Raw genomic sequence first — 24346 nt, 5'->3', positions numbered from 1 at the left:
ATAAATGGCATTTCTATTCACCCAGTTGCTTGCTTACTCTAGAACACTAACAGTCATTTTTTCACATCCTTATGCCTCACCACATTCTACCACCAAGCCCAGGAGGAATTCCTTCCTAAAAATAAATTGACTGTATCTACTTCTCTCCACCTGTATCACCATCACTCTCTAACCCTAGATATTACCATCGCTGGTACTGACTTCTAATTGGTGCCCTCGCTTCCTGACCCTCCCCACTATAGCTCCCTACCTTCCCATCTACATGCTATTCTCCAGAATAAATTTTACAAATGTAAATGAAATCACAATTGCCTACTAGATATTCAAATAGCTTAATATGGTTTACTCTAGACCCTTTATAATCTTGGACCTACTTATATTTAACCACATCTAGCTACCACTCTGTTCTACCTACACCACCTTTTTCTCATTTGTCAAATGTATCGAACTTCCCTGCTTCAGTAACTTTGGCCATACTGTTCCCTCTGGTCTGAACGCTCACCCTTCATCCTGCCTTCCTAACTCACATTTATTCTCCAGGACTCAGCTCAAATATTTCTTCTGTCTTGGAAAATCCTGCATGAGCTCCTAAAACTAAACTGGGTCTTCTTATTATGCTCTTTGGATTCTGTCTTTTCTTAGCACTCATTATTTGTAAGCCTATACTTATTTGTGGTCTATTTGTTTAATTTGCTTAATCTATCTCTCCATTTTAACATGCACCCCCTAATCATAGGGGCCACTTTTATTTCCTATAGCCCTGAAATGTAGCACCTAGCACAGTGACTGTCAGGAACACAGTAAGAGCTTTAATATCTTTTGACTGAATAAAAAAATGAACATAAGCTGAAAGCTTTCTGTCACTTTAAAAAAACTGACCTGGTTATCTTAGAAAATACGCAGAAAACAAAAAAAAACCCTGTAATTTTGATTATATATCCTTTTAAGTGAACACAAGAGATCACAATGTATAGTTTCGTACCTTTTATTCACTTAAATAGAGGCATTTTGAATGGAATTTAGAATTTAAAGTCAGTACATAAATTGAAAAACCATGCAGGGTCAAAATCATCCTTGAAGGTTCCTAAAGAAGGCACCATATTGAAACTGACATCTTGTCTGTTCAATAAATCCAGCAGAGTCCACTCTTTTCTCCTGGCTTGAGAATAAGTACCCGAAGAATTGCCTGGCTCGGGTTTAGAGGCCATGTTGCACCAGAAAAGACACTTTCAAACTCTATGATCAGGGAAGCGGAATAAAGACAGGATGCTTACTCCGTAAAAGGCAGATGAGGGCAATGAATTTTGAAAAGGGAAGGTTTCCCACCTCCCATTTCAAACTCCCTTACGGTAATATGCTCATAGAGTATAGAGCACAAAACACTTGCACTTTTAAAAATTCTTTCTTAAAATTCTTTTTTTTAAAATTTGTGGATTCTTTCTGTTAAGAAAATAAAGAGTACTAAAAGAATAAGAGGATCTATTTTACTTTCAGGAGTTCATGAAGGATTTTCCAAGAAGAAACTTTCCTTCTTTTTTGTTAAATATAAGTAACTGAATTTGCTTCAGTTAAATGCATGTGTGACAATGCCACTGTATGCTAATACTATTTTTACCATGGCTAAAAACATTTCATTGTAATCCATTCATCTGACTTGTTTATGCTATCTTAAAGTTTGTTACTTTTTTTCTATTTTATTTTGCTAATTTTGTATACTCAACAATAATTTGGAAGATAGATATCTAGTTTTAAAATTTAACTGTAGTTTTATTTAGTAGCTTTTTCTAGTATATTTATGGTGGTAAAATATACATAAAATCTACCATGTTAATTACTTTTTAATACACAGTACAGAGCATAAAGTACTTTATTCACAGGGCTGTGTAGTCATCACACCATCCATCTCTAGAATCCTAAACTGAAACTGTACCTATTAAATAATAACTCCCATTTCTTCCTACCAACCTGTGGTAACCACCATTCCTACTTTGTCTCTATGAATTTATAGGTACCTCTTATAAGTGAAATCTTATAAAATTTGTCCTTTTGTGAATGGCTTATTTCATTTAGTGCAATGTGTTCAAGGTTCATTCACAGCATAGCATGTGCCAGAATTTCACTCCTTTAAAATTTTTTTAAATTTAGATTGTTAATCTTTATTATTGTATGTATAGGTCACATTTTTATCTTTTCATCAGTTGATAGACATTTGGGGTATTTCCACCTTTTGCCTATTGTAAATAATGCTGCTGTGAACAAGAGTACACAAACATCAGTACAAATTCCTGATTTCAATTCTTTTGGGTACATACTCAGAAGCAGAAATGCTAGGTCATACAGTAATTATTTTTTAAAAATAATTTAAAAAAACATTTTATTTATTTTTTTTAGAGAGGGGAAGGGAGGGAGAAAGACAGGGAGAAAACATCAATGTGTGATTGCCTCTCACATGTGCCTCCTACTGGGGAACCTGGCCAGCAACCCAGGCATGTGCCCTGACTGGGAATCAAACTGGCATTCAATCCACTGAGCCATGCCAACCAGGGCATAGATCATATAGTAATCCTACTTAATTTTCTGAAGAACTATTGTACTATACTGTTTTTCACAGCAAATACGTCATTTTAAATTCCTTTTAGAAGTACACAAAAATTCCAATTTCTCCATATCCTCACCAGTTCCTTTTATTTTGTTTAACAGCCACCCTAGTGGGTATGAAGTGGTATTGATTGTGGTTGTAATTTGTGTTTCCTTCAGAACATGATGTAGAGCATATTTTCATGTTCCTTTTGACTATATGTATAATTTTCTTGGAGAAATTTCCTGAGTCCATTTTAAAGTTATATTTTGTTTTACTGTTGTTGTGAAGTTGTCAGAGTTCTTATATCCTGGATATTAATTCCTTACCAAATATCTGATCTGTAAGTTTTTTTTCAAATTCTGTATTGCCTTTTTATTTTGTGAATAGATAGTGTTTTTGTTTTGTTTTGATTTTACTTCTGTGAGTAGTGTTTCTTGATGGGACAAATTTTGAATTTTGATGAAGTCTAATTTATTTTTTTGTTGTTGCCTTGCTTTAGTTTCAATAAAAACTTCTTTAACCAGTCGAATCACCAAGTCATGAATAAAACGAAAGCCCATTAGTTTCTTCTATTAAAAACAAAAGATACAATTAAGTTGTTTTTTCTTACCACGACTTTCATTCCAAAAGTAACTTTTGGCATCCTTTTCCATCTTGCAACTAAATTATCATTTTCGATGAGTGTTACGTTAAACTGGTTTCAAAGTTCACTAGTAGAATTTTAGCACTACTTCCTGTCTTTTCTTGAACTCTTCATTTTGATCCATCCTCCTTTCAGCTGGGTGAGTCTTCAAGTGAATTTTTCAGGATGGGACGGAAGTAGAATATATTTGTAGTTCTTGCACATTTGTGAAAATGTCTTGTCATTGTCATAATACTTTTATAACACTGTCATAATTTTGCTCCATTTATATCACATTTTAGTATTTTATTTTATTTATTTATTTTTTCACATTTTAGTATTTTAAATAAATTTGATATCAGATTAAATTTTGTTCCCCTAAGTATATAACCGTTTTTAGAAATATAACTACATGTTTATATAATTTTTTTCTTTCATTCTAATTCAAAATCTTTTCCTAGTATGTACATCAATCTCTTTCTACTGATTTTTGCCTGCACTGTATAACTTTTAATCTGCATACTGTGTCCCCTTTTTCAGGAGGGAGATGTTTTCCTCCATTAAGTCTTTGATATTACTTTTGTTTACATTGTTGTTCAGCTACAGATATAATTCTTGGTTTGTTTTATTTCACTGTGACTCTCATGTCCCTCATCTTCTTTTTCATCGTTTTCATTTTGTTTTTATTTTTCCTCTGTAGTTTCGGAGAATTTTTCAAGTTTGTCCTCATCACCAATCCAATTTCCTTTACATTAATTTTACTCTTTATTGCCTGCAAACTGTATTTTAAATATACATATTTTTTAAACCCTCACCTGAGAATATGTTCATTGATTTTATAGAGGAAGAGAGAGAGAGAAACATCAATTGGCCACCTCCCACACGCACCCCTATCAGAGTATCAAACCCAAAACCTGGTAAGTGTCCTGACTGGGGATCTAACCCACTACCTTTTCAATGTATAGGATGATGTTCCAACCAACTGTGCCACCTGGCCAAGGCTGCAAATGTATTTTAAATCTGCTACCAAAATCTTTCAATGTTCTGGCAGTCTTTCCTTCATTTGTTTATTCCTGCTTCTCTTTTTAAAAAATTGAGATATAATTCAGGTAACACTTAAACAAGTGCAAAATAAAGTAGCACTCAGTATTCTCCCAACCAACACTGCTATCTAACTACAGAACTTTTTTGTCACCCCGAAAAGGAACCCTATACATATCAGCAGATACTTTCCATTCCCCCCTCAATTCCTGGCAACCAGTAATCTACCTTCTGTCTATACAAACTTGCTTATTCTGTACTTTTCATATAATGGAATTATAAAATTTGAGTACATGACTTTTTGCTTGAATAATTTATCTTGCTTTTTTCTTTTTAATTCTGTCTATTTTTCCTTTCATATTTAGGACTCTGCGGCTAGGTGCATATACATCTAATCCTATAGTGATTAGAGTCAACCCTCCATGATGGATCGACTCTAATTACTATAAAATGACTTTGTCTGTAGTAATAGTTTTTGTTTTAAAGTCTTTTAATGAATGTTATTGGGTTTAATAAGTAAATGTTTTTAAAAATACATTTTATTGATTATGCTATTACAGTTGTCCCAGTTTTTCCCCCTATGGACCCCTTCACCCAGTGCCCCCAATACCTTCCAGCAACCCCCTTAGTTGTTCAAGTCCATGGGTCTCGCATATAAGTTTTTTGGCTCCTGTATTTGCTACATTTTTTAAAAGATTTTTATTTATTTTTGAAAGAAGGGAAGAGGGAGAAGGAGAGGGAGAGAGAAGCACCAATGTGTGGTTGCCTCTTACACACCCTCCACTAAGGACCTGGCCTGAAACCCAAGCATGTGCCCTGACTGGGAACTGAACCAGCAAGCCCTTGGTTCTCAGGTAGGCACTCAATCCACTGAGCCACACCAGCCTCTATACTGTTCCTGACATCCCCCTGTCTATTCTGTACCTACCAATTTGTACTCTTTTCCCCGCCTAGGAACTAAAAAAGAAACTTGCTTATTGAGGGCAACAGGATTTAAGCAATATAAAAATCAAAAGCTTGTCTGCCTTTAATTGTCTCTTCTTTCTCCTGTCCAATGGGGGGTGGGGTTTTATTTGTACATTTTCTAAGGGTCCCAATCTATTCATGAAATCCTTACACAGGAAGAAGCTGCTGGGCAGAGATTCCTTAAGTGACCCACTGGGAGAACTCTTTATCAGGGAGGAAGTAGCTGCTCAGCTGCCTACTTCATTCCCTTCTGCTTCAGGTGTATTGCAAAATAGTCACTGCATGTGATGGCGAGCCCAGCAATTAGCGAAAAGCAGCTCTGGAAGCACCCTCAGCCATCTCAGCATTGGTCAGATGTTTCATTATTTTGTCTATGGCCAGAGGGTCTTTCTGATTTTTCAAAAATCAAGGGAACTCTTTTTTTGTGAGTACTCTCAGGTCCTCCTTTGTTAAGAAGCCTTTATCCCCAGCATATTTGTGAAATGTGAACATCATGGTTTCCATGGTGTGCTCTACCTGAGACGGCATTTTGGTGGGGTCTCGGCCCAAGGTGTGGCAGGATTGCTAGTCTGAGTGGGATGTGTGGGCCAGTGAGTCCCAATTTGTACTTCTTAATCCCTGAACCTTCTCCCTCATCCTATTTCTTCTTCCCAACTGATAACTCTCCAAGTGATCTCCACATCTACGATTCTATTTGTTCTGCTTGTTCATTCAGCTTGTTATTTCATATAACAGTGGTTTGGTGATGATAAACTCTAGTTTTTTCTTGTTTGGGAAGCTCTTTATCTGCCCTTTGACTCTAAATGATAGCTTTGCTGGGTATAGCAATCTTGGCTGAATGTCCCTGCTTTTCATTTTTCATCATTTTGAATACTTCTTGCCAGTCCCTTCTAGCCTGCAAAGTTTCTTTTGAGAAATCAGCTGACAGTCTTATGGGAATTCCCCTGTGGGTAAGTAACTAATTTTCTCTTGCTGCTCTTAAGATTCTCTCTCTTTAACTTTGTCATTTTAATTATGATGTGTCTTGGAGTGGGCCTCTTTGCATGCATCTTGTTTGGGATTCTGTGCTTCTAGGACTTGCATGTCTATTTCCTTCACCAAATTAGGGAAGTTTTCTTTCATTATTCTTGCAAATAGATATCCAGTTTCTTTCTCTTTCTCTTCTTCTTCTGGCCCCCAATGATGCAAAAGTTGGTACATTTAAAGTTGTCCCAGAGGCTCCTAAGCCTATCCTCATTTTGGGGGATTCTTTTTTCTTCTTGCTATTCTGAATGAGTATTTTTTTCTTCCTTACATTCCAAATCATTACTGATTCTCGGCTTCATCCACTCTATTGCTGTTTCCCTGTAAATTTTTCTTTATTTCACTTAGTGTAACCTTCATTTTCAACTGAGCCTTTTTGATGTTGTTGAAGTACCCAATGAATCCCTTAAACATGCCTAATAACCAGTGTTTTGAACTCTGCATCTGAGAGATTACGTCTCTCCATTTTGTTTAGTTCTTTTTCTGGAGTTTTTTTCTGTTCTTTCATTTGGGCCGTATTTCTTTGTCTCCTCATTTTGGCAGCCTCCCTGTATTTGTTTCTATGTATTAAGTAGAGCTGCTCTGAATTCCTGTCTTAGTAGCATGGTCTCTTACAGAAAAGCGCACTGGTAAGACGGATGGGGTGAGCCTTAGCTAATCACTGGGATGAAGCAACCCATGTGAACCAGGCTGATGGAATCTCCAATATAGTGTTCGTGCTCTGTGGCTCAGTGTGGGGGAGGACTCAGAAAGGGCATGATGCCACTGTCTGGCCTGTGGAGTTTTGTCTGGAAGAAAGCTGTTCCCCCACACTTGCTCTGATGCCAGATAATTCAGTTTCTCCCCATATGCCACTGGTGCCTTTTCAGCTGATGCCCCAGTAGTGAAGCCCAAAGGGAGTGAGTCTGTGTAAATCCTTTGTGTAAGCCCTTTAGTTAAGTCCATTACAGGCTCTTTAAGAGGGGACTCCTGAGAATCCTGCAGTTTCTTAGCTGCCCCAAACCCCCACTGGTTTTTACAGACAGAAGTTACAGGTACTTACCTTCCTGGCAGTGAATCCCTGGGCTGGGTGGCCTGGTGTGGGGCTGAGATCCCTCCTGATTTTTATCCACCATACGTGGGTGTGGGACTATCTATTCCACGTCTCCAGGACCCCATGCCTCTCTAACCCTCCTACTGGTCTAAATGAACGTGACTTCTTCAATTCCTTGATTGTCTGACTTCCATATAGCTCAATCTTCTGATGTTTCTAGGTGATATTTGTTTTATAGTCTAGTAGTAATTTTTGCTGGGCTTATGAGAGGAGGTGAACATGTTAACCTATGCCTCCATCTTGCGGGGAGAGAGAATTTGCGACTATAATAAGTAAATTTCTAACATCTATCTCTTTCTTTGGGATGTTGTTACTTTTGTCTTGTATGTATTTTTTTAAAGAATTTTATAAATTGCTTACCCATTCTCAATTATGGAGAAATCTATTTTGGCCCAAATATTTGCTAACAATAATGTATGACTTGCCCTTGGCCCCAAACTCTAATTGGATCCTTCTCATATCTGTGGATGTACAACACATTAATAAACAATGGCTATTAGAACAATTCCAAGGCTTTCATGTAGAGTAACTTTATTGGTCTAAGAAAGGACTGTTTTTTCAGGATAGCTGAAGAACATGAAAAATCTCAACTACAATCTCAAGTATGTAGAGTTACTGGTTCTCTTATTTTATTGAGGCATTCAGTACTCTATTTACAAGAAAAGTATTTCTAGGAAAAAATGCACCACCCCTTCCTTGAGTCATTTTCCTACCCCACCACTGTCCAATTCTGTTCAAAGTTAATGCCTCCAAATAGATGAAACAGTTATGGATATGAACAGAGAGCAGGACATTAGAGGCCTCAAAAATATCGAGACACCTGATCAGATTTGTTGATAACGATATCTGTCTTCTGAAACAGGGGGCTGAAAGTGGTAGAGAGATCAAAGATTTTCGTACCTACACTCAATTGAGTGGGCTACGCTTGTTTTAGTTCTGATAGCCATTAAGTATGTTTTTAAAATCATAGCCTTGCAAGTAACAGAAATTTCTTCCAGTTTCTGGTTAAAGGCTTAATAATCAATCCTAATGTGTGGTAATGTGAGCACTTTTATGATTCTTTCTTTCAGTGGTATCACTGTGGGGAATTAAGAACACTTATACCAGGGGCTTTAACTCAATTACTATCAGATATTAGTTTTGTCCTCTCAAAATTAACCCCCCCAAAAAAAAACCAAACCAAAACCAAAACCAAAATACCCCCCAAACAAAACTGCATAAGATCAGAACAACTTATCCTTTCTGTGTAACTTCTGCACATATAAAGATGCCTTAGACAAGTCATGAAGAAAATAATTTTTATCTAAACTGAATCAAGTAATCTCCTATAAACCACTCAAAATGTTATTCCATCAATCAAAACCCCACACCACATTAATTTGGTATCCTTATTTTAAAATCCCATGGGAAATATTTGTTGAGAACTCCAGGGGGTATTCTTCATTTTCTAGATTTGCAGTTGCTCTGGTATGACCATACAGGGGTGCTATGGAATATTTCAAAATTCTAGGGAAACAACAATGATATTTGCTATCTGGTGTACACTACACAAACTACTAGCTTAAGGTAAAGTTTCAACATTAGATAGCGCTACATTCCTTTCAATACTACTGTATCTTTACAAACTTGATTTTGACAGTTTCTGAAATAAAAGCAGAAAAATAGGGTGGTTATGTCCAATTTTATCTTAAGGTTTGAGAAGGTGTACAGTACCTAGCTACTTCACATATCTCATTAGTAAAACACTGGTTATTTATGGACAAAGTAAATAACTAGTTATTTCTACATGACTTGTCTAAGGGATCTTTATAATGTGCAGAAGTTACACAGAAAGGATAAGTTGTTCTTTAAAAAAGCAAAACCAAAACCTAATATTTTTATTTTTTATGTCATCAGATCAAAACAACAAGTGTTTGTATCCTAATAACTTACTAGCTATTTGAAAAAACACTTCTTGTAATTACATGAGTTCCACATAATGAGGAAAAATAACCACTGAAATTCTGAGGCCTCTGTAAAAAGAGAAATTTTGGAAAACTTTGACCTAGACAGAGTCCAATAACTCAAACAAAACATTGTCCATACAATTTCCTTCACCAAATATTTAGTATATTTAAGTGTACACAATATATCTGACCAAATAACTTGCCTATCTGAACAAGACTGAGGCATGGAAAGCTCCATATTTCCCTGAAAAATTAAGTAGCATGAACTTTCATATGTCATTCCAGAATTAACTAGCCAATCCACATATAAAATTTCAAAACAAAAATTTAAGATACTTCTGTACAGTACCTGAGTGTGAGCTCTCAATGGTGGTGTCTGATTTAGAATCCAGAGATGAAGGAATTTGACTTAACTGTGGAACATAGTACATCTTTGTACTGCCAGAAGGTTTATATGGCAACAGTGAAGGCTGGGCTAAGGAGATAAAGATCAGAACAATAAATAAGAAAACATTTAATAACTCAAGAACAAATACTGAGTGCCTTCAATGTGCCAGATTTTTTGGGATCTATCAGTGAACTACACAGAAAAGTACCTCTGCCTTAAGAGGAAGATAATCAACAGTAAACAACATAGTATACAGATAAATTACCTAGTATTTTAATAAATTACAAGTCATTTAAAGAAAATAATTAGAAAACAATGAGGGCAATTAGCAGTACCAAAAAAACTGGGGCAGGATGCAAGGCTAGCAAAGCCTCAGACTATTTAGGAATACTTGTATCACTCCACCAGGCAAAGACAAAACTACTACCAAAACAAAACAAAGACAAACTAAAACCAACAACACACACACACACGCAAAGATATGCCCCCAAAACCTAGCCAGGGAGAACTTGACTGAAGTTAAGAAGAACAAAATATCTGTATAGGAGGGGAGAATTGAAACAACAGAAAAATTAGCTGTAGCCTACACTTCTATTTGCTCATTGCTATAATCATTATCATTAGAATGTGGTTTTATTAACTTTCTTCTACTAGTGTGCATAAAGCTTGATAGTGATGGTCAAATTTACCATTTACTTCAAAGGCTGCAGAGAGTGAGTAATAATGCTTGGGGAGAACTACAATGGACCCAGAGCAAGAAGAGTTATGATACAGAGAGAGAGAATTCTGAGAAAGATAAGTGGCTTTTTAAAATTCTTATCAAATCGAGTTCATGTTTGGGCAATAAATAGTCTTAGGGATAGTTTGGACTGCCTATTTTTGGGGGGAAGAAGTGACTACAGCACAAATAATAGTTGCTTTGGGGAAAGAAAGAACTGAAAAGGGTTATAGAAAGTTCAACTATAAATTTCTTCAAAAAAACCAAAATAGAACCAAATAGAAACATATAGTGAATTATTATAAATTTGTTAATTCATAACAAATGGGCAGATAATCATGTATTTAACGTATCATTCTTTGTACTTAAAATGGTTCCACATTAAAAAAAACAGTAAAATTTTACTTTTTAATCCAAGGTATTAAAAATATTTTATTAGTAAACCAAATAATATTAGTTCTTTAAAGGGTGCTCCCAGGTATCTGTACATAAAAGTAAAACCATAAATTGTGGCTGCTATACAGATTAATCCATTTTGATGTGAGTAAAGGTTTAAAATACACTTTCATGGTTGGGTGTCCCCTATTCTGCTTCTGACACCACTATAAAAACAAGGTACATACCCCAGGGCAGTAACTGCTGCATTAGCCTGGATTTCAGAATAAAGCAAGTGGAACAGAACCAAGCCATTTCTGCTGCCTAGAGCCAAACTCCAAGTGACACACAAGCCAGTGAGTGAGAAAAGTAAATGTTTGTTGTTACAAATGGCTAAGATTTTGAGGGCTGTTATACAGTAACACTGTGGCAATAGGTAAAAGACCCATAAACGTGTTCCTTGTTGTATTTATCCCATCATTCTCCCCCGCCCCTTAGTTTATAACCACGTGTCTCAAGTTCTTTAGATTCTATATTTTCCCTACTATTCTTGCCCTCCCCCCTATCTACTTTCTACCTACCATCTATGCTATTTTCTGTGCCTTCTCCCCCCTTCTCCTCCTCCCACTCCCCTGTTGCTAACCCTCCATGTGTTCTTCATTTCTATGGTTCCACTCCTGATCTAGCTGTCCTCTTGGTCTGCTTTTGTTTTAGGTGTGGTTGTTAATAGCTGTGTGTTTGCTGTCCTTTCACTGTTCATATTTTTCATCTTCTTTTTCTTATATAAGTCCCTTTAACATTTCATATAATAAGGGCTTGGTGATGATGAACTCCTTGAACTTGACCTTATCTGAGAAGCACTTTATCTGTCCTTCCATTCTAAATGAAAACTTTGCTGGATAGAGCAATCTTGGATGGAGGTCCTTGCATTTCATGACTTGGAATACTTCTTTCCAGCCCTTTCTTGCCTGTAAGGTCTCTTTTGAGAAACCAGCTGACAGTCTGATGGGAGCTCCTTTGTAGGTGACTGTCCCCTTATCTCTTGCTGCTTCTAGGATTCTCTCCTTCATTTTAATCTTGGCTAATGTAATTATGATGCGTCTTGGTGTGTTCCTTCTTGGGTCCAACTTCTTAGGCACTCTCTGAGCTTCCCGGATTTCCTGGAAGTCTATTTCCTTTGCCAGACTGGGGAAGTTCTCCTTTATTATTTGTTCAAATAAGTTTCCCACTCGTGGCTGTTTCTTTCCCCCTTCTGGTACCCCTATAATCCGGATGTTGGAACGTTTCAAGATGTCCTGGAGGTTCCTAAGCCTCTCCTCATTTTTTTGAATTCTCATTTCTTCATTCTTTTGTGGCTGGATGTTTTGTTCTTCCTTCTGGTCCATTCCATTGATTTGAGTCCCAGTTTCCTTTCCATCACCATTGGTTTTCTGTGCATTTCCGTTCATTTCAATTAGTTTAGCCTTCATATGTTCCTCTAATTTGTGACTATAATCAACCAGTTCTGTGAGCATCCTGATGACCAGTGTTTTGAGCTGTGCATCTGAGAAGCTGGCAATCTCTTGGTCGCTTAGAGTTATGGGCTCTGGGGCTTTGAGTTCTTCTTGAGCCATCTTTTGGACTGTTTGTGCCTGTTACGTATCAGGATTGGAGCCCTAGGTGTTCACCAGAGCAGGGCAACTCAGTTGCTGGGTTGTGATGCTGTATGTGGGGGCGGGGTCAAAGAGGAGCAATGGCATCCCATCTGCTGCCGCCGCCACAGGTGCTGCAGCTGCCACCACCACCGGAGCCCGAGCGCTTCATCTCCCCAAGTGCGAATGTGCCACCGCCGTCAGCCCTCCATCACTGGGTTCGTCGCTGGGGCCTGCGCAGTCCATCTCACTGTGTGTGAATGTACGACCATGGTCAGTCTGCCCCCACACCCTGAATGCATCCGTGCTGCCTGCACGCCTAGGTCGGGGGATCTTTCCTGCCTGACCCTGCTCCGCTGCTGGCTCCGCCCCTCTTATCGTCCAGGTTGAACTGTCCGTTGTTGTTGGACTTCTGTATAATTCAATTTTCTGTTCTTTGGCTGTGTCTTTGTTCTCCAAATCTTTGTTGTATTCAAACTTGGTTGTGGGAGAAGGCACAGTGTTTCCACCTATGCCTCCATCTTGGCGGAAGTCCTATTTTTAATACATTTTATTGACTATGCTATTACAGTTGTCCCATTCCCCCCTTCATTCCTCTCCACCAGGCAAAAACAGGCAGGTCTACCTATGACTCCATCTTGGCCAGAAGTCTTTGTGATACTTATTAAAGTGTATAGTTTGGCAGTTTTATTTCACAATAAAAATGCATAAGAAGTATAACCATCTTAACATATAAATATACTTATTTAAATTAAATTCAATGCAATTTAAGTGTGGAACCAAGCGATCTTGATCCATTTAGGCATATCCCATCTATATCCACAGACAGATAATCTTTATGCTAGGTAGAAAAATTTTAAAGGGATTTAAATAGATTTGTGCAAACTTATACTTTATAATTAGTAATCTATAGTTTCCATTCTCACTTGGGTGAAGATTGGAAACTTAATTTTTAATTTTCCTGTTATTGTTCTGAAAAACAAAATAACTTACTCTAATTTTGAATATTATATAGTATAAGTACTACTGAAATACCACTATAACAATAATAGCATAGCACTCTCAATGTAGACTTTATGTTAGAGATGGCTATCTGCTCACCAAAATCCATCTCTTCTTCACCATGCAAAACACAGCTAAACTACTCCTGTCCTGTGGAAAGTAATCCAAGCCACTTCCAGGACTATCCCACAAAAACTTCCCACATGCACTCTTCCATGGTTTTTGTCCCTTCCAGCTGACTGTGATAGTGCACTCAAGGTAATCATGGGTTTCATGTTTCAAGGACAACAGAGCCACTGCCAACCTGGGTATCTGATCATTGTTTTATGATACTGTATTTGCACTATTACATTTATTTGTATCTATTTATTATAATATTAACATTAACTGTAAGACAAAATGCCAAAAATTCACCTACCTACCTAAAATTGAACCACTATAGGTTTTTTTTTATCCTCACCCAAGGATATACTTACTGAGAGAGAGAGAGAAACACTGATTTGAGAGAAACATCCATCAGTTGCCTCCTATCTGTGCCCCAACTGGACATTGAACCCACAGCCTAGGTATGTGCCCTGACTCAGGATCAAATCTGCAACCTCTTGGTAAATGGGAGGATGCTCCAAGCAACTAAGCCACCTGGCTAGTGAAGCTCTATAGTTTTTAAGTTTTTATGAAATATCTATATTCATATCACAAGTATCATGAGATAAAAAATGTCAACCACAAGCATCATGAGTTCCATATTTGTTAACTCTACTAGAAATTAAGGTAAAAACATAATAAATCATATTCTCTTCATGGCTATGCATTTAAAAGATGAGTATAATCATGTGGCTCCTAATGCTTACAAGTAAAATTAGGTTTTCTCACTACGAAGACACAATCACAAATTTCTAAGACACTTACACACAAAAGTTGGTAATGTGACCTAAAATGCAACCCAACTCTCTTACCTCCATTTGTGCCATCAGGAAGAGTAGACTGTTGGACTGAAGATGACGAAGCAAACCTGACAGGAACTTTGCCCAGCTTCTGGGAACTGGGCGTTGAAATTTCATGTCCACGATCTTCACTATTAATAAAAATCTCAGATGAAAACATAGCTTTTCCTGGACTTTCTGTTGTAATCTGTGTGACTGCATCAGATGATAATTTTCCAGAGAAGGCAGAAGATGAGGGTTTAATCTTCTCCAGTGATCTGAACAAATAAGAGAAAGGGACAGCAGGTCATATTCTTGGCTTATAAAATACCGTAATACCTTTCCAAAAGTGGCTTCTGGGAATACGTAAGTATTTTCAAGGAATGTTTTGTGCATACATACCAACCTTAAATGGTTATGTCTGCAGTAGCCTTTGTTTTCTTACATACTTATTATAATGCAATCATGCCGTTTACTTTTGTTTGCTTTAAAAATCTACTTTTAATTTAAATCAATGCTATTGCATAATTTAGCTAAAGAAAGAGAACTTTTAAGTTCAGGTGAAAATCCTGAACTTAAAATCCATCTTTTCATTCATTTTTATTAAAATTACTAGAGGTACAGTATAAATTAAGGGACTGTGCTACATGTATAGAGTACACAAAGATAAACAAGAAAAAAAAGCCTCCCCTCAAGGTGTTTATGTCAGTGGGGGAAACAGAAGTTTTCAATGTTGTATTTATCTATTAAGGTTATAGAGAATACATATTAAAACAGAATGAAGCAAATAAATGATTGAACAAATATGTAATAGGAGAGAAATGAGAAATCTTGCCTACAGAAGAATTCCAAATAATAAATGTAGACTACCATCTTCCCACCCTAGCCCAAGGAGGTGAAGCTTAATCTCTCCTTCTCCTTTGAGTATGGATTGAAACTTCAGTGGCTGGATTCCAACAGAACATAAAAAGGGAGAAACAGGTCCCGGCTGGTGTGGTTCAGTTGGTTGGTCGCCAGTTCAATTACTGATCAGTGCACATGCCTGGGTTGTGAATTTCACCCCAGGTCCAGGTATGTAGAGAAAGGCGACTAATTGATTAATGTTTCTTTCTGACACAGATGTTTCCTTCCCAGTCATTCTCCCTCCCTTCCCCCTCTCTCTAAAAGTAAATAAATAAATTACACCTTAGAGCAACTATCCTAATTATTTTGAAACGTAGAGAATGTGCACTGTGAGAGTAGCAACAAAGTAAGGATGCCAACTCTTACCATTTATACTCAACATTTTACCAAAGGTCTTAAATGATTTCAGCAGTTAAAACAGGAAAAAGAATGATAGGAAGAAATAATACTGTCCTATTCATATTTGATGTAATTTTGAGAGAAAATCTAAAACAATATACAGATAACTTATTATTAGAATGTATTTTTAGAAAAACTGCGAGATATAATATAAAATTACATTTTCAAAAATATACATTTTTCAGTATTAGAAATTATAAAATTGAAAGTTAAAAAATATCATATACAATATTATTGAAAAAATAAAATACCTAATAAGTATATTAAAAGATATAAATACTCTTAAGTAAAATACTATTAATATATGACAGACAGAAATTAAGGATAATCTAAAACAGGATCCACTTCCAGGAAGGTTGTTGTAGATAGCCACAGGCCATCATTTGTACTGTAATAAGCAAACTAAGCTGAATAAATTTTAAAAATCATACTAAAAAAATCAGAGTGTTATGGGAGCAATAGGAAAACAATGCTAACTGATACGCTAGAGAAGGGCATCTTAGAAATTATGGGCAGGGGCTTGGTGTAAGTAGACACACTCCATGGGAAAAAGAGAAACCATCAGAGTTTCTGCTGAACCCATGGGTTGGCAGGACAGAGTGAATTCTAGCAGAATGCCAAGCTGATTTCCCCCACAGGTCATTTCCTTAGTGTTAGAGTAGTATGGGAAGATGGGGAACTGAGCCAGAAAATCAGAGTGAAATCTCCTGCATTGTCATGGCACCAATAACAAACTAATTCCCACTAAATAGTAGGGCTTATGATAAACCTTAGGTCTCCTCACATTTGCCAGATTTTGAACCTGCATTGAGGCAGGAAGCTACATAACTAATGCCTGATGGGGAGAACTTTCAAGGTGAAAAATAAGAGGTCCACCAGACTCATAATAAAAAACCAGAAGTGCTGCCACAAGAATGGAGCTGAGAAAACAGTGAAATACACCTGTAATCTTTTGAGTGCTTATGAGACAAATTTCCATTGAGGAAGTATAACCACAAAAATACATTACTGGTGTCCCCTTACATTCTAAAGCTGGGAAAGCTAAGAGTCCAAAGAGCTGAATTCAAGCATCTATCTGAAAGACTAAACTGAATATCTCACTATAATTAATTACTTAAGAATAAAAACCTTGTCAGCTTAAAGCAAATATCCAAACCAATCATTAACAATCAAAGGAATAATGAGTCAACTAAAGCTCCAAGCCTACTCTGACCTAGTAAAATTCCTGAAATTTTGATCAGGCACTCTATCTGATTAACAGAGAATATGGCAAATCCTTTCTGTTGCAAAGTGATAACATTTTCAGTCTCTATAATTTTTCTTCACGATGTCAAGCATACAAGCGAAAACTATAAAATTTATGAAGCAGAAAAAAGATTGAGAGAATACAGAAATTGATTTATAGGGGATTTGGATACTGAGGTTGGCACAGAAGTACTTTACAACGATTATGAATGAACTAAGAGAGCAAAAGGTGAGTGATAATAAAAAATATAAAGAATCTCAAAAAATTACAATTGATTTTTAAAATAAAATAGAAATAAATAAAAAGGAACTAATCCCCAACAGATCTCAGGCAATGCCAAAAGAAGCTTTTTTTTAGGCTAAATGATCCAACAAAGTAAAGAACTGCAAAGAGTAAAGAATAATAAAGAGCACTTAATAATGATTATCACATACAAGTACATACACACATTTTATATATACATATAGCTGTTCTATATTTCACATATATATAATGGAGTAAACAAGGAAATGGTAATAATGTCTTGTGGGAATTTATAAATATGTAGAACAGTGGAGAATCTTGGTAGACACCACTTCAGCCCAGAGATCATAATACATAGTGCATGTCGATATCAACCATAATGCATGTCAATATAATGTGCTCCCTAATAAGGTACATTAAAAATGCCTAACCTTGGCCATGACTGGGTAACTCAGTTTGGAACAACAAATCGGATGTTTCTCTTTCTCACTCTCTCTTAGAATTCAGTATTAAAAAATTCCTAACCTCAACCTAATCTTGACACAGTATCACACAGCCAAATAAAAATACTTTCTCCAAAATAACTAATTAATTCTCTTCAAAGTGGCAAGGTCTTGAAAAGCAAGGAAAGACTGAGAAACTGCCACAGATTGGAGGAGATTAAGGAGATTTGACAACTAAAACGCAAGATGTGTTCTTAGACTGGATCTGAAACAGGTGGTTCATTTGTGGAAAAACCAGGTAAAATCCAATCAACCTACACATTAGCTATAATTTTATATGAAGGATACTTTCCTAGTTTTGGTAAATGTTTTGTGGTTATAATGTTATTATAAGATGTTAACATAAGCAGAAGCTTCTGTAAAGGGAACACTGGCAACCTAAGATAACCCCCAATGATCACTGCCTCTTGGTATTCATACCCGTGTAATCCCTAACCCCTCAGGGTGGGCTAGAAATAGCGATTCATTTCTACCACACAGAATGTGGCAGAAGTGGTGAGATTCACTTCCAAGATTAGGTTACAAAAAAACTGTGGCTTTTGTCTTAGGCACCTTCTCTTGCACTCTTACTTGCTTTGCTCATTTGAGGGAAACTCAGCTTTCATACTGGAGCAGCCTTCTTATAGGAGGAAGGAACTGAGGTCTCTTGTCAACAGTCACATAAGCAAGCGTGGAAGCATACCCTCTCAGTCAAGCCTTGAGATGAGACCATAGCTGCAGCCAATACATTGTTTGCAATCTTGTGAGAGACCCTGATCCCAAAGCACCCAGCTAAGTTATGCCTGGATTTCAGACCCACAGAAACTTTGGGATAATATTGTTTTAAGCTGCTATATTTCAGGTAAATATGTTATACATTGATAGATAGCACAGGGGCTCAACTATTTTTGCAACTCCTCTTTAAGTTGAAAATTATCTCAAAATAAAATTTTTAAAAAATATTTAATACTTGTATGTTTTATCCATACAAACACACAAAATCGTACCTTGCATAATAATGGGGGTACATTCTGAGAAATGAATCCTTAGGTGATTTTGTTGTGTGAATATCACAGAGTGCCCTTACCCAAACCTAGGTGGTGCAGCCTACCACACACACTATACGGTATAGCCTATGGTTCCTGGGCTGTAAGTCTACAGGGCACGTTACTGTATTAAATACTGTGGGCAACTGTAATACAGTGCTAAGTATTTGTGTGTCTAAACATATCTAAAGACAGAAAAGGTACAGTAAAAATATGGTATAAGTGATTTAAAATGGTACACATGTACAGGGCAATTACCATGAATGCAGTTTATAGGAGTGGAACTTGCTCTGGGTGAGTCAGTGAGTGAATGTGAAGGCCTAGAATATTACTGTACACTACTGTAGGCTTTATACACACTGTATACTTAAACTACACTAAATTTATTTTTAAAACTTTTCTTTCTCCAATAATAAATTAACTTTGGTTTACTGTAAATTTTTACTTTTTAAAATTTTGACTCTTTTGTAACAGGACAGCTTAAAAAACACAAACACTATATAGCTGCACAAAAATATTTTCTTCGTATCTTTATTCTATAACCTTTTCCTATTCATATATTTTTTATTTTAAGACTTTTTTGGTAAAATTTAAGACACAAACATACACATTAGCCTAGGCCTACACAGGGTCAGAATCATCAGCATAACTGTCTTCCCCTTCTCCACTGTGTCCCACTGGGAGGTCTTTGGGGGCAATAATGGGCACCTGCTATGATAATAATGCATTTTGGATTACCTCCTGAAGGACCTGCCTGAGGCTCTTCTGAGGAGGTGGCACTCTTTTTGGAAATTCGTCCATGTTGATTTGCTTTGCTGTTTCTTTTTTTTCATCATATATTTGTTTGTAAGGAAATAATGCACCATGAATATTCCTCTCTGCTAATGAAAACATTTCAGCCTCAAGGTCTATGTTTTCAAAAAATTTAAGGAGCTTGTGGAGGTCTGTAAAAGCTTCTGGTAAACCCTTCACTGTAAATTTTCTGGAATTCCTCTTCTGCAGTTTTATTTTCTCTTGCCTCTTCTTCAGCTAAGCATTCCTTTTCCAGTTCTAACAACTCCACTAATTCCTGAAGAATTAGTCAATTCTTCTATGGATTCCTCAATGTCATCCTCACTCATACCCAGGTTACAGTTTGTCACCTCAACCACAACCTTGTTATTTTTGCAACCTCATCTTTGGCAAACCATCTGGAGTCACAGATGTCATCAGGCAATAAGAACTTTTCAGCTCCATTATAATCTTATTAGACCACAGTTGAATAGGCCATCCATCACTGAGCTAAACATTGTTATGTGGTATATGACTGCATACATAGTTTGAATTATGTATGAACTCCAGAGTCAGACACACCTAAGTTCAAATGCTATCTCCAACACTTAATGCCATGCAATATTGGGTAAAACAGTTAATTTCTTTAAGTATTAAACTTTTAAAATCTATAATTGAAGTAATACTACCTATCTCTGATTATACTGAATAAAAAAAATGATACAGGCAACCACTACAATGCCTGGGATTTAGTACATTCTGAATAAAGGGCATTATTAATAGTTGATATTTATAATTATAATTTTCTTCTCATTAAAGGAACTCAGCTCCAATAAGTATTTTACCGCTTTGATGAGTTTAAGTATTATATATAAACTTGTCAATCTTTTAATTTCTAAACAATTTTCAAAAAAATTATCAATACTGGTTTCTATCGCACCTTACTATTTACTATATTGAAACTACAGATTCACTGTTTGTTTGTTTTGCCCTAATTCAATTCTCAAATCATTAACTTTTAGAGCTGAAGGGATCTTTCAGGATATAAACCCTTTCCCTTCCACCACCATCCACATGAATGCCAAAGGTATTAAATGACTTGTCCAAGAAGACAGTTGGTAGAAGAGCTGGAAGTAGGGTTCAAGATTTGGAGACAGAGTGGTATCATGTGGAGAACAAACTTGCTTTGATTAAACTTACTGCATTTGAATGCCCCATCTGCTCCTTACGAACAGTGTTATTGGAGACAATGCTGTTTGCTGACAAAGTAGCAATGTCTATGTCTCAGTTTCCCGAAGTGTAAATATGGAAACCATCGTCTATCCCATAGGATTATCATGAGTGTTAAATGACATAACATGTTTAGGTCTCTCATTGCCAAGACTACCACATGTGGATGTTGAAAAACATTTTTTCCCTTTCTCCTTTCCAAGGCTAGTGCTCTCCACTGTGACATGCCAGCTTTCCAACTCTAAGATGGAAACATTAAATGTATAGGGTGGTTCTTCTTAGCCATAACAGAAAGTCATGAATCCCTTATAAGAGACTAATGCAAAACTGAATTAATGAGCCTTAAAATTAGGCTAAATAATATAAATCTAATGCATTTTCCCCCGAACTGGGTTGCTTTCACTACAATACACTATGAAGTAGGGCATCACATGAGGGAGCACCTCATGCATCACTGGTGGTGTTAACCTTGATTACTTGGCTAAAGTGGTGTCTACCAGACTTCTCCACTGGAAAGTTACCTTTTGACATTGTTTATACTAAATATTTGAGGGAAATCATGAAATGGAAATGAAAAGAGAGAAAGAGAGAATGTGCAGGAGAGCAAGCAGGTGCGTGCGCCCCCTCCCAAAGCTGGTTTTCAGCATGTCTCCAACAATGAGGAACTGGTAACTTGTACCACTGCATCATCAAAGATTCTTCTCAAAGTAATTCAATGTTTTAAATACTTGATGCCAAGTAACTTTCTGGTATTCTCTCTTACTTTGGTATTTATCCCTTGAAAGACTTCTACTAGATTTGTCAGATATAATCTCCCTTAAGAGAATCATATTGCTTTCCCCCCAGAAACTTACATTTGCTTAGTTATTTAAAAACCCTTTATGACAAATTCCATCAGCTTGCTTGTCATCACAATGAGACTCACCGATCTGCAGATACTGAAGTTCCTTCTGGACTGGAATACTCTTCCAAATCTGAAAAGTTCACTTGTGTTTGCCTCGATGTTACTATCTGGCTATTTTGAAAAGGTATGGTTTTCAAGTCCTTAGGAACAGTATTACCATCTGGAAAAGTCTGTTTGACTTGAAAGTCCGGTGAAGATTTAGGTCCTAGAAAACCTAAAGATTCTTGATCATGTGGTCCAGGTTTACTGGTCAGTAATTTGGAGGTTGGTCTTAATGATTGTGAAGATATAGTTTGTAGGTCAGGGTTAAACTCACTATTCATCCTTGTTTTATAAGCAGGATCCAATGAAAAAAATTTTTTATCTAAGGCTCCGCTACCCAAGTTGGAAGAAGTCTTAGGAGAAATAGTTATACGCACACAAGACAGTGCTTTTCTATTTGCAGATGGTGTAGATGGAGGAGATATTACTAATGTACATTGATTCAGGGCTGATTGGGAGACCACACTATTGACCTTAGTTTCAACATTTATGTTAGAAATGTGTGATGTAGGCTTATGTTGACCACTGTTTTCTTCTACACAATCCTGACCTTGAGGAAGAGAGGAATATTGTTTTTTAATGTGGTGATCTATATCTGGGGCTTTGCTTTGTTCAAAGAGCTGACGTTGTTCAAGAAAAATGGAAGAAGGAAGGTCTGAAGCTATATAATCCTCACCTTGAGGAAGGGGAGAGTGGTGTTCACTCTTATGATGGTCTACACGTGGGGTTTTGCGTTGTTCCAAGAGTTCTCGTTTTTCAAGAAAAATGTGACAAGGAAGGTTTGGAACCACATAATGCTGATGTTGAGGAGGAGGAGAATGGTGTTTCTTAACACAGTGATCTGCATGTGGGGCTTTGCTTTGTTCAAAGAGCTCTTGTTGTTCAAGAAATATATGTGAAGGAGGATTTGGAGTTAAAGTTACATTCTTCTCTTTTACTCCTAGTGTGGAACTTGGTCTGCCCATGCTAATGAGAGTATGGTTATCAGAGAAATGAACTTCTTTGAATTTGCTACAATTTGTACTGGCACTGGGCTCAGAATGACTGCCTTTAAAATCTGAGTTTTCTGAAAGTTTCTCTTCTTGGTGGGAATGTTCAACAGATAATTTTTGGCCTTGGCCACCACTTTCTGCTAAAATAGTCACAGCTTTATCTGGTGAATGACTAATGATTTTCAATAAGGATGGGGAAGAAGTTTTCTGTTTTAGATCTCTAGGTGGACTTTCCTCAGTAACACCAACCTTAAGAACAGAGGAATCTGAAAAACATTTAGAATGTCGGTGAGATGAAAAAGTGATGGAGGTAAACTTTTTCATGGATTCTGGGGGCAGCATTTGTGATGAAGAATGACAATCCATTTCTTCAGGTGGCAAACAATTAGGTTCTACTAATTCTGACAGCCAAGGGTCCATCTTTTCACGGAATGGCATTTGAAAATCCTTGCTAATTCTGAATTCATCACCTGTAAAGTTTTGAAATGGGGAATGACTTTGTAACTGCAAGGAATTCCAAACTTTGAAGTGGGGGTTGCTCTGGTCTAGTGATTTGGAAAGGTTGATGTGTCTGGGTCTCCATGATAATGGGCTCCGTTGTCTTCTGATCATTTCTAAGGGTTCAGCTGATCTGAAGACACAGGGATGGCTGTCCAGCTGTGGTTGTTTGGCAGAGAGAGTCCTGAAACATCCTTTTTCATGGCTCTCAATAATAACATGACTACATACAGCTTCTGGCTTGCATCCTATTCCCCGTGGACTCTGTAAACCCTAGACAATATAAAGAAGATTTTACTTGTAGTACTAACATTTATACAAAAATCACTTTGTTGATGTTTTACAATAAAACAGGTAAGGACACAAGAATAAGACAGTTAACTATATAATAAAATGGCCCATGATGATCAAGACCATGCAGCTAATTTCTTCCACAAACTGTTCATGGAAGTAACAACAGCAGACTACCGTTGTCCCCAGTATTCTCACTTTTTTTTTTTAGTAATCACAATTCCATACCCCAGCATTTTCTGGTTCCATGGCTACCAAGCTGCAGATATTTCCAGTGTCATTTGAAGGTAGGAATGAATATATAACTAGATTTAGGTCAATTGGATATGAGCAAAAGCAGTTATATACAAATTTTGCTTCTTGTCCTTAAAAAAATTAAGTTCTAGACTTTCACGTTCAACCTATTACCACCACCACTAAAATCACCATTACTATTGTCAATTAAAATAGGTGATATGTAGAACAACCTTGGAAGCCATGTAAAAGGATGATTCACCTGCCCACCCAGCTTGGGTCCTTGGATAACCTCAAGGAGCTTGCTTCTGTTCCTACCCTAAACTATCATGTTAAAAAAAAAAAAACCAAAACTATCACATAAATGAAAAACAAAATTCTACCTTATTTGAGCTATTGTATTTTGGGGTTTCTTTGTTAGAGAAGCCTAGTGTGGTGCCACGTGAGTGGAAGCCTTTCTGTAGTTGTTACAAATGCCTGGTCCCCACCCCCACACTGGCTGACCCCACAGAGCCATCTGTGTGCTGCCATTCAGGCAGCAACCCCTACGATAGGATGCTGAGTGGACTGGTGTTTGTGGATGGGCCCTAGAGTGGACTGTTGGACACAGCAGTGGCACCTGGAGAGGGGCCTGGGCAAAGGGAGTAGAGAAGGGCTCTTTTCTGGTTTGAGTTTTTGCTTTGTATGTGCACCACCTGAGAACAGACACTGCGTTCAAGTCCTGTGTGTGGTCTCTCCCTAATATATTACCACTTC

At 37.0% G+C, this 24346-nt stretch overlaps 1 protein-coding gene and 1 pseudogene across 7 annotated transcripts in view; both read right to left on the bottom strand.

Moving 5' to 3' along the window:
* The window catches only part of ALMS1 (ALMS1 centrosome and basal body associated protein), a 203738-nt gene that overhangs the window by 66799 nt on the left and 112593 nt on the right, over nt 1–24346 (bottom strand). For all 7 annotated transcript variants that reach the window (XR_005066793.1, XM_037048203.1, XM_037048204.1 and 4 more), the window contains 3 exons: nt 21555–23338; nt 14343–14587; nt 9622–9747 (listed from right to left, as the gene is read on the bottom strand). Coding sequence is in view for 6 of the 7 variants with exons in the window: in XM_037048203.1 (XP_036904098.1) it covers nt 9622–9747; nt 14343–14587; nt 21555–23338 (2155 nt within the window). In the remaining variant the exon portion in view is untranslated. The remainder of the gene's footprint in view (nt 1–9621; nt 9748–14342; nt 14588–21554; nt 23339–24346) is intronic.
* Nucleotides 5375–5825, bottom strand: LOC118988516 (protein S100-A10-like; annotated as a pseudogene).

This window comes from Sturnira hondurensis, unplaced genomic scaffold (genome assembly GCF_014824575.4).
Source record: "Sturnira hondurensis isolate 20B ecotype Veracruz unplaced genomic scaffold, ASM1482457v3 Scaffold0006413, whole genome shotgun sequence".
Classification (NCBI taxonomy): domain Eukaryota; kingdom Metazoa; phylum Chordata; class Mammalia; order Chiroptera; family Phyllostomidae; genus Sturnira; species Sturnira hondurensis.
This window is presented reverse-complemented; position numbering and strand designations above follow the sequence as displayed.